Source organism: Populus euphratica, unplaced genomic scaffold (assembly GCF_000495115.2).
Source record: "Populus euphratica unplaced genomic scaffold, PopEup_1.0 scaffold85.1, whole genome shotgun sequence".
In the NCBI taxonomy this organism is placed as follows: Eukaryota; Viridiplantae; Streptophyta; class Magnoliopsida; order Malpighiales; family Salicaceae; genus Populus; species Populus euphratica.
In genome coordinates, this window is record NW_011499898.1 from 551,800 (window position 1) to 569,612 (window position 17,813).

At 32.5% G+C, this 17,813-nt stretch overlaps 1 protein-coding gene across 1 annotated transcript; it reads right to left on the minus strand.

Moving 5' to 3' along the window:
- Positions 1 to 3,885: 3,885 nt before the first annotated feature.
- On the minus strand, positions 3,886 to 7,674 carry LOC105132358 (ATP-citrate synthase alpha chain protein 2). The gene is made up of 12 exons (XM_011035816.1): positions 7,448 to 7,674; positions 7,206 to 7,328; positions 6,646 to 6,984; positions 6,467 to 6,547; positions 6,223 to 6,274; positions 6,006 to 6,120; positions 5,649 to 5,730; positions 5,275 to 5,370; positions 5,069 to 5,170; positions 4,779 to 4,895; positions 4,295 to 4,411; positions 3,886 to 4,176 (listed from the first exon to the last, which is right to left on the minus strand). The coding sequence occupies exons 2-12, from the start codon at positions 7,302 to 7,304 to the stop codon at positions 4,105 to 4,107; spliced, it is 1,272 nt and encodes a 423-aa protein (XP_011034118.1). The 5' UTR covers positions 7,305 to 7,328; positions 7,448 to 7,674; the 3' UTR covers positions 3,886 to 4,104.
- Positions 7,675 to 17,813: the final 10,139 nt, after the last annotated feature.

Below are 17,813 nucleotides of genomic sequence, written 5' to 3' on the forward strand. Positions count from 1 at the left end.
TTTAGTTAATGAGTTATTGATACTTCAAGTGCAAAATGATGATATAAAACCATGATAAAAATGCACTTTTAAGTACTAATCAAAAGACTATTTGGTTTATGTGTTCTTTGATGTATGCAACATTTAGATTTTAATTAATATTGCGCTTTGGAAAGGCAATATTTAGCTTGTCGCGCTTCTTGATAGTGATATTTACTAAATATCAAGCTTCCAAAGCATGACAATGTCAAAATATACTATTTCACCAAATCTTTTTGAAATGATGATATTCTAAAAAAAAAAAATGTTTACTATTCTAATTTTACAAAAAAAGAAAACCCTTTAATATGCCCATCTAATTTATGTGATTTATGATTTACAATAGTGACCTTCATAAGCCCATCTATTACACATCTTTTGTGAAGTAAATCATGAAGCAAATAAGTTGACCTTTAATCCTTACTCTTTTATTATGGGTATTGTTTAAAAAATTGTTCAGGATTGTTTTAAGATTCTCTCTAAAGATATATATAGAGTTACAACTCCTAAGATGTTTAGGGTGTAATCCTACCAGAGCTTTGCTTTCTCACTAGCTACATGCTTGCGCTCCACATTATTTTGCATAAAAAGTGAAGTTTAGATATTGCTGCGTGTTTAAAAAGTAATGAGATCATGATAACTTGATAGATTACTATTTTAAAACTCAATCTAGTCTGACAGTTTGATCCATGACTCGAGTGATCTAAGGTTTAAGCAAAGCCATGTCTTAATTAAAATAGGAGGGGAATTGACTCAATATGATTCATGCAAAAAACCAAGTTGACTTGCCACTCAATTAGCCCTAAGAAAACCTAAACAAAACTCGTTGACCTTTTTTTTCCCAAAAATAATGTCATTTTTATATTTTTATAAATAAAAAAATGAATTGACATGGTTTAACTTGGGTCAACTCACCTGACTTATGACCCGAGAGTTGCCATAGGTTGACCTTTAGGTCATTAGATTGAAAGCACCGTACATTGAAAAACTAAGAAGTTCAATTCTCAACAAATTAAATGTCAAAGGATAAAATCAATAAAAAAAATCAATTACATAAAATGATCAAAAATAAAAAAATATAGCAATTAAAACAATGAGGAAAAAAAATCAAAATAAAAAATATATATTAGAGAGCAAGAACAATTTTTTGATTGGAGGGTTAAAATGAAAATAATTTTTTTAACAAAACGACAAAAAAAAAAATCAAAAGTATAAGAACTAAATTAGAAAAAACAAAGTACAACAAACTTGGATTAAATGATGAAATTGAAAACCACAAAAAACTTGACAAAAAAGCCAAGGAAAAAACTAATAATTAAAAGAAAAATGATCAAATTAAAAAAAATTATATATGAAAAAAATTAGATTTGAGCATTAAATTGAAGATAAATAAAACTTTAATAAAAGGGTAAGACCAAAACTAAAACAAAAAAGACTAAGGATTGAAGTTAAAATATCAAGAACAAAAAAAACCAGCCATAATTTTTTAGGCAAGAGAGAGAGAAAAAAGAAAAAGCCAAATACACATCGCACTGAAAGGAAAAGGATGAAACTACGCATCCAACAAAACAACAAAAGAGAATTTTATGCAACTAGAAGGCACCGCACGAGTCAATAACTTTTTTAAATTAAATGATATTAAATCAATACAAAAAGAAATGTATACCCTTGAATACCCTAACAATTATAAAAACACTACCTAAAAGGACCTAAAGGCCCCTAACCAAATGATTTATTTATTTTTGTATTTCACCGGCATACTTGATAGTTTAACATATATTAACAAACAAAAAGACTTATTTACCCTTGCTTGTAATTTTTTATTCAAAGGATAATTACATCATTTTAATGTGCAAAAAAAATGGAAAAGATAACTATACCCTCAAATAAGTTTTTAATGATTAATATGCCATGTGAAAAGATAAAAATACCACAAATAAAAGAAATGTGAATTTTTTAGGAAAGACAAAATGATCATTTCACTATTGTAATGAATAGAAAAATGTGTTTATGGGTATAATGAAATCACCTTCCCTGCAAGGGTCAACAACTTTTAAAAATTAAATAATATTAAATTAATATAAAAGAACATGTATACCCTTGATTATCCCAATAATTACAAAAAAACCAACATAAAAAGACCAAAAATCCCTTGATCCAATGGTTTAATTTTTTTTTATTCCAAGGATATACTGGTCAATTCACTACATATTAAAAAACAAAAAAACTTATTTACAACCTGCTAGGTTTGTAATTTTTTGATTCGAGGGTAATTATATCATTTTAATGTGTTAAAAAAAAAACAAGAACACCACGTATCAATGGCATGTGGATTTTTTTAGAAAGAGCCAAATGGTCATTTTTTTTATTGTAATGAATAGGAAAATGTGACTATAGGTACAATGAAATCGTCTACATGGGCTAGTAATTTTTTAAATTAAATAATATTAAATTAATACGAAGGACATATATGCACTTGATTACCCTAACAATTACAAAAAAATAACCTAAAAAGAACTAAATGCCATTGATCCAATGGTTTATTTGTTTTTATTCCAAAGGCATACTTGTCAATTCACCACATATTAACAAATAAAAAGACTTATTTATCCCTGCTTGCTAGGTTTGTAATTTTTTGATTTAGGGGGTAATTATGTCATTTTAATGTGAAAAAAGGATGGAAAAGACAACTATACCCTCAAATAAATTTTTAACAACTAATGTGCCATGTTGAAAGATAAAAAATACCACATATCAAAGGCATATGGATTTTTTTAGGAAGGGCAAAATGGTCATTCATTATTGTATTGAATAGAAAAATGTGTTTATAGGTACAATGAAATCTCCTTCCCTACATGGCAAACAACTTTTTAAAATTTAATAATAATAAATTAATACAAAATGACATATATTCTCTTGATTACCCTAATAATTTAAAAATAAAAACAACTGAAAAAGACCCTTATGTAATGGCTTAATTTTTTTATTTGAAGGGTATAGTTGTCAATTCACTACTCATTAACAAAAAAAAAAATTTATTTACCTCTATCCGCTAAGTTTATAATTTTTTGATTTGGAGGATAATTACATCATTTTAATATAAAAAAATGTAAACAATAACTATATCCTCGAATAAATTTGTAAGGGCTAACTAGTGATGTAAAAATGATAAAAAAAAACCACAAATGAAAAATGTATAAATTTTTCTACGAAGGATAATATAGTTATTTTATTATTGTAATGAATTGAAAAATATATGAGTACAATAAAATCCCCGTCACCTTTAGTTTTTTTTTTTTCAAAACAAAAAAACTTTTAAAATACCTATATATTTGCTGAATCCTTTTTCATTTCAAGAAAACTTGATACTTTGTCATAAACATGTTCGATCAGATCAATCAAATTTTTTCTAATCAATGTCTTTTTCCTGTTAAAACTTGAAGCTTAGCCACAATTGCAAACGCATGGTGCCTCTTCACGGAACCTTTCAATTAGTTTCGAGACCGGAAACTTTTCACCAAATTTCCACGAAGAGAGATTAAGAAATTCCATGCCTGTGTCTTTTGGAATTTCTTATTTGAGCTCCTATAATTAAATTATTTCTAGCATTTGAAGTTCCATCCATGTAAATAAATCACATGATTTAACGAAATTACACGGCAATTTAAGGACTATCGAGAAGGGTAGAAAAACTAGTCCAATTACATTCGTTCCGAACATCACAAATTGGTCATTTGTTTTTAATTATTTAGTGTATGAGAAGTCTTTAATGTATGAACAGTCTAGTACACGCTATCCGCTTCAACGGTGGCAGTCCATTGTTCGAGAGTTTAGTCCAACGCTGCTAGAAAAACAGAAGATCGGTAATAAACAGAGAAATAAGCAGCTCTTTATTATGGAAACAGCATTCACCATCAGGTCAGAGATTACATTTTCATTTTGGCAAAGCCTTATCTGGTCTGCTATAGCTACCTTTATATAGAGGGATTTAGTAGAAAGAAATAGGTGTGAAGATCTAATGAAAACTAGAAACTTAGAGCAAGAAACAGCCGGCAGAATAGAAACTGATTCCCAGAGTTGATTAACTTATGCAGCTGCAGTGATGCACTCGATTGCCTGTTTGCATATGCCAGTCATTGTTGCTTCCGGGCCATAGACCTGTGAGAGAACGTAGAAACAAGAATAAACGTCAGTTGATACTACATCTTGCGATGCTGCTCTACTTTTTTAAGTGCAATGGAGGAAAAGGCTAGGGAAATTTTCCACACTTCAGTACCTCAATTGGGATTCCAATTTCCTCTCCAAGTGCCCTCATTTTCGCAAGGCCCCTCTGGTAATTAGGACCTCCTCTCCTCACATATATATTCATCCTTGCTGCTTTCAGCTTCGATTCCTGATAAACAAAATACAATACCCAATTATCAACAGTACAATTAAAAAATGAGATTTTAAAGAGATTCATAGCAGTTCAGTCCAAACCCTGTTTAACATAAGATCCAAATGTTTAACTCAAGTCTAGAAATTCTTTCTGTTCTTCGTTGGTGTGAAAACTTTTCTCTTTGCAATAAAAGATTTGAGTTACAGACAGATTTTAGAGGAAAATGTCTCGACTTTGTAGAAGAAGAGTAAGATTCCTATTGCAGCTGAAGTTTTGGATTTTTAAGTAGATGCAGGGAAATTTGGCATTGCATTTGTGTTGCCATTAAACTTGGGAATGAAAGAAGAATGAACATAAGAAAATGCTAGCCAAACTAACTCACCTTCTCCTTCAGGGCTCGAATTATGCCATTAAATGTAGCAGCAACATCAGTAAAATTAGCAATTCCTCCTCCAATTAAAAGGGCTCTCTTGTGGCCATCAGGATCAGAAGTTGCACACTGTTGAGATGTAATGAAATTATTTGTTAAGCCAAGATGAAATACAGAACACAGATCTGAGGGTTTATGAGCTTCAGAAAATATTCTCCTAATCTTTTCTAAGATTGGTTAGCATTAACTTTTCAAAAAATTAAAAGGATGACAGCAAAAGAGTGGATAGAAAAGGTGCTTACATCAATTACAACTCTGGCATACTGCAACACCTCCTCTTCATTGGGGGCTCCGCTATATTCTGCATAGTTCCCAAGTTCGGAAGCATAGCCAAGATCTCCGACCTGATCAGCAACAATTAATTGATATAAGAAGCAATTGCATATAAAAAAAAACAACATTGACAGGATTTCTAGCAATCCTGCAATCCAAACATCTATAGCCATACCGTATCAGCATAGATGACACTTGCACCTCCTCCAGCCACCATAGTCCAAATTCGCCCCTCTGGATTCAATACCGTGAATTTCAAAGATGCACTAGTCTGAAAGAATATTAAAGGAAAAGAACCATAAACATCATAAGATTCTAAATGGAAATCTTAAACACCACCAAAAAGCCTTCCTGGATCTCTGAGGCCAAGGAATAACCAAAATCTTGACAATGAAATATGTTCGTGAATCCTAACTATTTCAGTCTATGCACAACTGAGGATCCAGGAGCAATGAGAGAGAGAGAAGAAATTAAGGCACAGTATTAAGTGGATGAAAACAGATTTCAAGCACAGTATAGGTCAAGGCATCTATCAATCTAGAACATTACCTTTTCATCCAGGCCATGAACAAAGCTTTCTGTAGAGCTCATAACTCTTCCAAATGGCATTGGAAATTCAATGTTCCCCCACCTGCAAAAGAATGAAGCTGGGTAAGATGATGATGAAGATGGCAAGGCATGTGTTCAATAAATTAGAGCATCAAATCACTAGTGCTAAAACACTTGGTTTTATACACTTTGATCTATGCTTTGTGTTGTGCCTTTATTTTCAACAATTTCAGGTTTTGAATGAAGTGGATTGATCAATTCACTCCAATTCCCAATACTTCCATAAAACACTATTAAGTCTTATTAATAATAATTAAAAAAAAACAATTAAGGGTTCAGTTAAGCAAATGAAAGTACTTTTTGAAGTTTTTAAATGCCGCAGTGTCGTCCAGCTCGCCTCTCATATCCAAAGGATAGGGCTTTCCATCAACCAAGGTGAAAGGATTCATCTCTAGGAAAGTGAAGTCAAGATCTAACAATAAAAGATTAAGAAGTCAAAATAAAACTCTAATAGCCAAAGAAAGATATATTAGAATTAAATATGACATGCATTCATCAAAGATCATTGACATACCTTGAAAAAGAGCAAAAGCAGATTGAATGAACTCCTCAATCTCTCCTTTTATCTGGATGGGAAAAAAAAAAAACTGAGTCAATGATTCCATATCCAGAATAAAAGCCTAAACCAAATATGCACAAATGACAAATACAAAAATATACAAAAAGAAAATTTGATTGTCTATTTCAATAGCATCCTTTCTACACTGCAGTAGGAAAAATCAGGGGAGAAAGATCACTTTCTCGACGTAAATGTTTACCTCCAAAGGAATAGTCGCGACAAGTGGAGCACAAACTTCAGACGTAAACGTTGCCCCTGTTGGAACAAATATAGTTTTAACCTGTCCAACAACCACAAATCACATTGTAAGTTATGAAGCAGTAAAGTAAGAAACTAGAACAAGACAGTTGATCTAAAATTTCCATGTAACAACAGTACCTTATCCCAATTCTCTTCAATGTCAATCCCTCCACATTCGGAAAAGCTGATGCTGCACCCAAGTCTCTCCGAGACAATGTTTAGATAGAACTCTTGGTCGTGGGGGATAAAGGGTTCAATGATGAATGTCGTTATAGGTCCTTTGCATCCGCCCATTTCGACCTCTTTGCCAAGACGTTGTTGGACAAAATCAGCAACTTGATCCAGATCCAGATTTAAAGCAACAAGGCCACTCTTCCCACGTTTCCCAAACAGCATGTCAGGTTTTACGACCAGTTTTGCTGATGACAGCCACGGTTCTTTCTCTGCTAACTCATTGAAATCAGTCGATTCCGTCACCTAAAATATAAAAAAAGGGGGAAACAATGTAAAATTTGCAGCATATCTAATATGGGAATTTGTGTTTTTATACGGATTTAATAATTTGTGGAAGCATTGTTGATCAAGCCATAAAAAAGCCATCCATCCATGCATCGAATATCATCTTTTGTAACATCTTTCTAAGCAATTAATCGATTGATTTAAAGAAGAGATTGAGGGGCCAAGTGTGAGAGACTTACTTGAGCAGATTTGATGGGCAAATCGCGTCCAGAAAGCCTCTTGAAATGCTCCTTCAACAATCTCTTGGAGTCGTACTCTCTGATCTTCTTGCGCGCCATTCAAATCTCTTTTCTTTTCCTTACCTGAAAATAAAATAAATAAAATTGAATACAGATCTGCTAACATAAAACACTACCACCTCAATCACAAACACATAGCAAGTACTGAGGATTAAGAAACAATAAACAAGATTATTAGCTACCCTTCAAATCTACTCAACGGGGTAGGAAGGAACTGTAGAGAAGACAGAAACAACAGTAGCCAAGGCTTTGAATCTCTGCCAAGTGCGCCTCTGGTAACAAGCACAAGCTGCTATTTATAGTTGCAAATCTCAGTTTCTTTTATCTCTATTGTAATAGTAACTCCAAGGTAAAACGAGGTTTCCGTTTTCCTCTGTAGTTCAGAAATCAACGCTGTTCCAGGAAAGGTTGCTGTTTCATTTTTTTATACACCCACATGCAGATCATTTAGGTGTCAAAAATTGAAGATTTTTGTTAGTCTTCGTAGGAGAGAACGACAATTACAAATACAAAAATGAAAATATAAAATCAATTTATTTTTGGGATAACTTTGATTTTTTAAATGAATTTCTATATTATTTTTAAAATATACACTGATTTTTTAATTAAAAAGGAATGAATAAACCAAACATGCTAAGTTGAATCTATTGCTTTGCTCCTTGGTATCATCCCTTCTATATATTTTTTCTCTCCTTATTATAATTTTCTTTAGCATTTCGAATCAAATGTTTGATCGGATGAACGCCTGCTCACATGCGGCACCTACCATCTTGGACCAACGTTTCAACCCTTCAAGATTCAACTACCCTTATTTTTTTCTTGCAAGTTATTTGGTCCACCGCACGTGTTGTGCAGCCGATTATTTATTAATTTCTCGTTAATGGGGGTGATGATATCAAATCTGGCGTGATTAAGGTTTTGGTGTAAAATGTTTTTTAAAATGATTTTATTTAAAAATATATTAAAATAATTATTTTTATATATTTTAAATTTTTTTGTTACAAATATATTAAAACTTTACAAAAACATTAATTTAGTGTAAAATATATTTTTAAAATGCATTCAAAAGCAAAAAGTTACTAACTCACGAGAATTTTTATAATATTATTAATGATTTTTTTTAATTGGGGTTTTGAAATTTAATAATATTTTATTATAGTGTTTGATATTATAATAATAATTATTTTTTAAAATATATTTTTAGCATCGGTATATTTAAACAATTCAAAACACTTAAAATAATTAATTTTAAAAAATATTTTTTAAAAAATACAATGACCAAAAAAACAAAAGACCAAAACGTTTGTTTTGTTAATTGTAGGGTATTTAATTAAAATAAGAGAATTTAAAAACTCTTTACTATCTTCGCAATATAAATATAATCTAATATTTGAACTGAAGCAGTTGAACAAGCAAGGAGCTCACCAAATTTCACTAGACCAAACTCTTGATGTATTTTTTTTTATATATATTTATTTATTCAAGCATCTACAAGCAGGACCTTGAACTACCATGAATTAATTACCCATTTATTCAAAATTCATAAAATTTGGACTACAAGTTTGCAAGATGCGTAGAAAATTACATTTCAAAGAAATACACGGACTGAGTCTAGCGTTCAATAAAAAATTAAGAGGACTTTATTTTCTTTCCAACAATACAGTAGCAAGTATAGTTTTGACATCTGGTCTAGCACATACAATTAATTTTAAATTTAATTGATTTAAAATTAAAACTAAGTTAAATTAAAAAAATAATTTTTTTTATATGACTCGGTGATTCGGTTGACCTGATAAAACTATGTCAAAAACTCAATTATAACTTGTTGATTTTCTTTTACTAAAACAATATCATTTTGATTTTAAAAAAATTTAATTTAGATTACCCGATCAAAATTCAAAACCTGAATCTTGCACACCGGGTCTAAAAACTATGGGAGCAAAAGATAAATACACTAAAAAAACAATAAAAATAGAAGTCTCTAACTTAATCCCTATATTCTTAAGAAACTACCGAATAAGTCCCTTGAGTTGAAAAATCCCACATTTAATTTCTATGAAATTTACGGACTAAACCAATATTTTCCCTCCCATGTCATCTTCAATCTGCTAATTAGGGGTGTTCACGGTTCGGTTCGGTTCGGTTCAGACCTAAAAAATTAACCGAACCGAATTATAGAATTCTTATAAAAAATTAACCGAACCGAACTGGAAACCGGTTCAAACCGAACCGGACCGGTTCAGTTAAATTCGGTTTTTTAAGAAAAAAACCAGGAAAAAATTCGGTTAAGAAGTTAGTTTTTTTTTTTAATTGGCGTAACCCTCTTTAAATTTTAAAGTAGCCTTCTTTGAATTTGAAAGGAAACTTATATTCAACTTTTACAATGTTAAGTTAATTATGACTTTGATATGAATTGATAAATTTTTAATATGAATTAAATTCTGGATAATAATTTGAATAATAACATGAATTAAAATCCCATATAGATGCAAATTTGGTGACTTTTAATATGATTTTCAAAGTACTAGATCAATGTTATATGCAATATGCATGATCAAATTTAAACACTGTAAATTAAAAGTTTGTTCGCACTAGAAAAGTTAACATTAACAAGCGAATACATTAACAACCAGTAACAAATTATCATAAACATCCGACATAGTTTGAACTTTGAAGGAAAAAATTCCGGCAACACCAGCATCCAAAAATTCCAGCAACGCAGCATCCAAAAATTCCACCAAGGATAGTACTATAAAAAAAACACTAGCAAATTAGTAACATATTAGAGTTCAACTATTGAAAGAATTAAGAATGCAAAATTTTAAAGGGAATTAACAAGGTAAAGTAAATTAATTACCCAAAACAATTATATTCCAAGATTGCATCAAACCACCAATACTACTTACAAATAATCAGTTGAGATTTTTAAACTTTCACCAAATTCTACAAAAACATAAATTAAAATGTTAGATTAAACATATATAAAGAAATAATATTATAAAATAACTATATTTACATTTGTAAGAGAAATTACCTGACTCAATCATTTCAGAATTTTCAATATAATCCATGAAGGTTCTAATGTTGATTGGAATTGGTGCTAAACTTAACCAATTCTGACAACAAACAAGTGCTTGCACTGTCGATGGAGATAAAGAGCTTCGAAATGGATCTAATATACGACCACCAGTACTGAATGCTGCTTTAGAAACAACTGTAGATACCGGGATGGCTAACACGTGTTGTGCCACCTTAGAAAGAATCTTGTATTCTGTAGCATTACACCTCCACCAACCTAAAATATCTAATTTAAAATCATTCGGATCCTCACAATCATCACTCAAATACCTCTCAACCTCATTTTTCTTTTGGACACTGCCTTCTTCCTCTAAATGTTTTTTGAATTGAGAAGCTAAGTCATCCAACATATCATCATTTAGCACCATTAAATCAACATTCATATTTTCATTTATACTAGTTCCAACACTATGAACAACCTCAATATTCTCATCAACATTCATATAATGCTCAAATAACCTTAGTAAAGTATCTTTAACCTTAATTGTAAAATTTTCAGCTTCTTCAACATCATACAATCTTCCAAAACAAAATCTCACATACTTCAATTTGAAACGAGGATCTAACACAACAGCCACATACAACAAAAAATTTTGTGCATCTTGATCCCCCCAATATTTGTTATACTTTGCCATCATATTCTTCGCCATTTTACTTATATAAACATCTTCACTTCTACAAAGTTGAGATATGCTTGTGTGCATGGAAATCAATTCATGGAAGAAAGAATTAGATGTCACATATAACGAGCCGGAAAATTTCAATGTAACCGTGTAAAATAATTTCAAGAACTTGACAAAAGATCTAGCCTGTTCCCAATCTTCTAAAGTAGGAGGACCTAAGTTTTTTTGTTTTCCTTTTGAATCAACCTCAAAATAACTCAAATACCTAGGATCAGTTTCTTCTAACCTCATAAAAACCACATCAAATTTAGCAGCCGCATCTAGCATCATATATGTAGAATTCCATCTAGTTGTAACATCCAAGCAAACAGATTTTTTACTTCCAATTTTCAATCGCTCCGCACATTGGTTAAAAACAAGTTGTCTAGAAGGAGATGATCTAACAAACCTTACTGCATTTCTAATTTTAACCACTGAATCAGCAATATCTTTCAACCCCGCACATACAATAAGATTAACAATATGCGCACAACATCTAATATGCATGAAGTCATTTGACAATATATTAGTTGCCCACCCAATTGTGACTCTTTTCAGATATTTTATTGTCAAATTATTTGAACTTGCATTATCTACAGTAACTGTTAAAATCTTATCAATTCCCCATTCCAATAAACAACTCTCAATTGCTTGGCCAATGGTTTCACCTTTATGATTAGAAACTTGACAAAAGTTTAGAATTCTTTTATTCAAGTTCCAACCTTCATCAATCCAATGAGCAGTCAAACACATATAATTAATATTTTGGATTGATGTCCAAGTATCAGTTGTTAAACATAAACGTTGATCCTTAAGAGCTTTCTTTAATTTCTCCTTCTCAACTAAATAAATCTTCAAACAATCTCTCCAAATCGTCAAACGAGAAGGAACATCAAATCTAGGCTGCATTGCTTTACAAAATGATTTGAATCCTTCGTTTTCTATAAAGTTAAAAGGTAGCTCATCAAGTATAATCATTTTTCCAAAGGCTTTTCTACACTCTTCATAACTATAACCCACTGCCTTAACAGTTACCAAATGTTTCTCTCCATTATCACCCCCCTCTATTTTAGGCTTAGGTTCTAAAACTAGAGTTTTTTGTTTTCGATCAATGACAAAAGGAAATTTTTTGCATACACCTAGATGACTCCACATGTTACTAGTCCCATTAAGTATAGTATGACATGCATAGTCTTTTCCACAATACTTACATGCAGCCCTAGGAATTTTAGAATTACCATCTAGTTTTTTAAAGTGATTCCAAATTTGGGATGTTTTTCTTTTATTACATCTAGAAGGTGGATTACCTTCTTCAGTGTTGCTGTTTGTACTGGAGGTAGTAACTGGAACTGGAATAGGCAAAGAATTTGGCTCCGAACTTGAAGGATTTGACTCATTTGATATAGGATCTTCCTCATTATCCATCTGAAATTAAAAAAACAACAACATGAATCAACATCTGACTACAATTAAGAATCAAACAGAAGTTGAGCATCATGTTAGGTTCATAGTCCATACAATTACAAAAAGGCATATATCACCTCTTTATTATAAAAAACATGCATACTACCATATTGTAATGGAGCAATTTTTATTCTAAAATTGAAGGAAAGAGCAAGCAAAACCCTGAAAGTATGTGGCATTTACACGTGTTGATCCAACACATTTTACCCAATCAAGGCCTCAGTTCCGTTAACTTATTCGGATTTTCATTGAATTATTTCATTCCCCCATATGGATTCTCATGCAATCTCTCTTTTATATAATTATTAGCACTTAGCAATTAGCAGAACTAAACATTTGATACCAGCACCTAATTACCGAATTCTAATAGTAGAGGGAGCTGTGGAGTTCTTTTTTTTTTTTTTTCATCTTGACATCTACAGTCTCGTTCATGCATGCTACAACCTGTCAAATATTTTCAGGTTGGCCATGTGCTATGAAACCATTGGCTGTCTCGTTGTAAAAATTGGTAGATGAAAAGGAAGGGCATTGAAAGTGGGGCATAGAATCTGATGCCTGGAAATTGATTAGTGGTTGCACGTCACCTCTACTTAGAATTCTCTACTCCAACATATTATTTGTCATCATAATTAACAAGATGCTTTGTTCATCTTGATTCCAGGCCAAAAAACTAACAAAAAACATTTCGGGTTCTCTTCACAGTTAAGCTTGTGACAAACGGTACCAATGATTCCAATCAAGGCAGTGATTTTTTATCAGGAGGAATTTTATTAGGGAACAGAAATAAGGTTCTGGAAATGTCATGTGTGTATGTGTTGCAATGGTTAGATGAACTCCGTATGACATTAAGGTGTCTTTACTCAGGTTTATAAAGCAGACAAATTAAAAGACGGGAGGAAGTATGAACACATAGTATTCAAATAGCTCCTTACATGGAAAGGAAAGGATATAATATCTCACCAGAGAAATTAACATTTACATTTTACATTTTTCTTCTTCTTATTATTATTTTTACATTTGATACCAATGTCTATTAGACTATTACAATTAACATTTACAGATCATACATGAAGAAGATGAACCTATTACCAAAATAAAACGGAATGAACTTAGTCACTTACTGCCAGTAGCCCATAATTAATACAATCGAAAATAAATTAATAGCTAAACAAAGCAATTAAGATAAAACATATTGATAAACCGATACATAGAACTTGAAAGGAGAGAAGGTCAGGGAAAGGGGGCAAACCTGAAGAAATATGTTAAAACCCTAACTACAAACCTGCAAGAGGACAGAAATAGAAGAAGCAAAGGTTAAAGATCTGTAATGAAACAAATGTAACAATTATTGCTTACAAGTCGAATTAACACATGGATAAACAATAAACTTTGCCTCTTTAATTCTTTTTGTTGCAAATGAAGAGAGACGCCAAAGGGTTTTGTTTCAGTTTTTTTCTAGCAGCAAGTAACCAAATATACAAGAAACTAAGAAAGGATGCGGAGGTGTAGGTTGATTAATTATTAATTAGCTACAGAAGAGATGGATGAAAGGGACAAGAGGTGTAGGTTGATTAATTATTAATTAGCTACAGAAGAGATCGATGAAAGGGACAAGAGGTGTAGGTTGATTAATTATTAATTAGCTACAGAAGAGATCGATGAAACTGAGATGATGAAAATTGAAGGGGAAAGGAAGAAGAATTGGTCTGATAGGGGAGGCGGCTTCAGAAGTGAAGTGTACTACTAGGTTTAGGTTTAGGTTTCTTTACTATTTATACTAGGTTATTTTTTACTTAATTTTATGGGTGGACCGGTTCGGTTCATCGATTTCAGTGGCAAAACCAAAACCGAACCGAACCAGAAATATTTCTAGTTTTAGTAATCGGTTTAATCGGTTTTTTATCTCGGTTCGTTTTCTCGGTTAATTTTTCATCGGTTTTTTCGGTTTTTTCGGTTATTCGGTTTTTTTGAACACCCCTACTGCTAATTGAGACTAAATCGGTAGTATCCCTCCAACATCATTAAAGAAAATCTAATCTTAATTGATACTCATTACTATTGAACTAGAAAAAGTTTCATTGGTAGAGAATTAATGCTTAAATATTTGTAGTATAAATGCGATCATGAACAAAAACTTTTTTCTAACTTAGATACACTTGCATGATAAGAAGGAAAACACATTTTCTTCTTTATCTTACATTGAGGGCAGCATAACATTTACTAAGGATGAAACCCGGCGTGTTTGTTTTGGTGTTTTAAAAATATTTATTTATTTTTAATTTTTTTAATATTTTTAGATTATTTCGATAAATTAATATAAAAAATAATTTTTTTAAAATAAAAAAATAATTTTAATATATTTTTAAATAAAAATCACTACTACAGCATTCTCAAGCAGCCATCACACCCTCAAACATAAAAACCACATAAAAGAAAGCGTACTTCTGCCTAAAGCTACACTCAAACACGAGAGAGTCCTTCAGCAGCAGCTGGTAATGCAATAGGATAGCACTGCGAGCAAGAAAGGTTGACGAACACTATAAATTAAGCACAATACACAGATCCCTCTAGCATTTTCATTTCTCATTGGGCTTCTCTGTTATCAGGTCAATGGGTGATGACCCCAGAGGGGCTGAGGTATCTGCCTCTTCAACAGATTCGCTATCATAATATATATTCATCATCACTGTACACGCATCTTCACAAATTTTCCACCAAGATAATCATCTTAGAATGCTGAGATTGAGTTACTGGTATACTATCTTCACCAGACATAACTAAAGCAGGGCAGGAGTGTTCTGTGGCATGCGAAACGCTCTTGATCTCTTCTACTTTTCTCAAAATAGCATCAGGACCAAGATCAATCTCATCTAGCAAAATTGCCTTATTTCACTCAAGTGTGTGCTTCCGCTGAGACATCATTTCTGGGCTTGAGCTCACTATTTTGGCATAGAATTATCACAATCATCACCGGATTTTCGTTCATGATGTTTTATACAAATAATATTTCTATTTTCTTATGAGTAATGATGGGGGTAACCAAGCAATAATTTTAAATGAATAAAAATAACGTAAGGGTGAATTACCAATGACAACATTGGCATTTGATATGCATAGCAGACAATCATGGATTTGTCATGGTTGGCCTTGCAAGGATGTTGAAGGGCAGGTAAGACCGGGTCAAGCCTAATAAAATCTCTAGTCGCGCATGATGATCAACATGATGAAAAATAAACCCATAATTTTTTAATGTTGGACTTGTACTGTCCTTAAATTTTATCAAGATATTCTATACATCTAGCTATAATCTAAGACTTTTAAATTAGGTTTAAAAAATGTTTAGACCAATTTTGTTATTTTTTGATTTTTTAGTTTGTTAAGAATTTTATTGCTTTTTATTTTTGAGTATTCTAATTTATTTAGACTAGCTTTCAGATTTATTTAAAGAGTTATAATTAAATATAGAAGCTGTGAAATCACCCTAACATTGTTGACAAAATCAACAATGTTTGTCAACAATGTTAGGCACCAATTTGTCAACAATGTTAGGCATAAATTTGGTGTCACCCACCTTGCCCTTGTCTTTTGCATGGATGTTTGCCTATAAATAAGCAATGCATCCAAGCATTATAGACACACCACAAGAGAGAAAGAAGAGAGGGTGAGGAGAGAATAATCCCACAAAATTGTGAAGTATTTATGAGATAGTAAGTGAGGTGTTTTTCTCCTAATAATAGAGAGATTTTGTTGTTCTCCTATTATTAGAGAGAAGTTGTATTCCCACATTACTTAGTAAATCCTTCTATACTTATCCGTGGACATAGCCAAATTGGGTGAACCACGTAAATTCTTGTGTGTCATTTCTCATTTTATCTTGTCCCTTACCTTTTGTCTTGTTGGGTTTGCATGCCAACATCCTAACAGTGGTATCAGAGCCTTCTGGTTGGTGTTGTTAATACACAAAATTTATTGTATACAGTAACTATTCACGTATACGGCACTATTCACCTATACGGCACTATTCATCCATACGGTACTGTTCACATACGTTGCTGTTGGCGTATATAGAAAGTCAGTGCGGTGATTAAATACAGTCTAGGAAGTTCTGTCTAAGGAGATTGAGTTTTAAACGGGACCGTTTGTGACCCCTCCAATCTTTCCTAGGAACTTACTTAGTGAAGTATTATTCACACGATACTATTTCTATATACGTTACAGATATGTGAAACGGTGATAGCTGAATAGATCTTGGTGAATACAATGGCAGCAAAGTACGAGATGTAGAGGTTTAATGAGAGCAATTTCTCATTGTGGAAAATGAGAATCAAGGCAATTTTAAGGAAAGATAATTGCTTGGCAGCAATTGGGGATCGGCCCGCGGAAATCACTGATGATGCAAAATGGAATGAGATGGATGGCAATGCTATTGCTAACATACATTTAGCATTAGCTGATGAAGTATTATCAAGTGTGGCGGAGAAGAAAACAGCTAAGGAGATATGAGAGACTCTAACAAAGCTATACGAGTCCAAGTCTTTGCACAATAAGATTTTCTTAAAGCGGAGACTTTATACCCTTCGAATGGCAGAAACCACATCGGTGACTGACCATATCAACACAATAAGAACTCTATTTTCACAACTCACTACATTGGGTTAACAAATAGAGGAAAATGAACGTGTAGAGCTTCTACTTCAAAGTCTTCTTGATTCGTATGATCAACTCATTATCAACTTGACAAATAATATCCTCTCAGATTATCTAGTCTTCGATGATGTTGCAGCCGCTATCTTGGAAGAAGAAAATAGGCGCAAAAACAAAGGAGATAGAAACAGTTCAAACCAAGCAGAGGCATTGTTGATGTCAAGAGGAAGATCAACGGAGCATGGCTCTAGTGGGAGTCAAAGGCAGGGGAGGTCCAAATCAAGAAGTAAGAAGGCTGTGAAATGCTACAACTGTGGCAAAAAGGGGCACTTCAAAAAGGATTGTTGGTTTAAAAAGGGTATAGAGAATACTGCAGAGTCATCAAAATCTCAAGGGTGTGTTGCGAGTACCTCAGAAGATGGAGATGTTTTATATAGTGAAGCAGCGACAATCTCTACAGATACAGAAGAGCTCACTGAGGTCTGGCTAATGGATTCAGGAGCAACATGGCATATGACTCCTAATCGAGATTGGTTCCATACATATAAGCCCATCTCTGGAGGCAAAGTGTTCATGGGTGATAATCATGCTTTGGAGATTGTCGGCATTGGCACCATCAAATTGAAGATGTATGATGACTTAATTCGTACTATTTCAGAAGTGCGACATGTGAAAGACTTAAAGAAGAATCTTTTGTCTA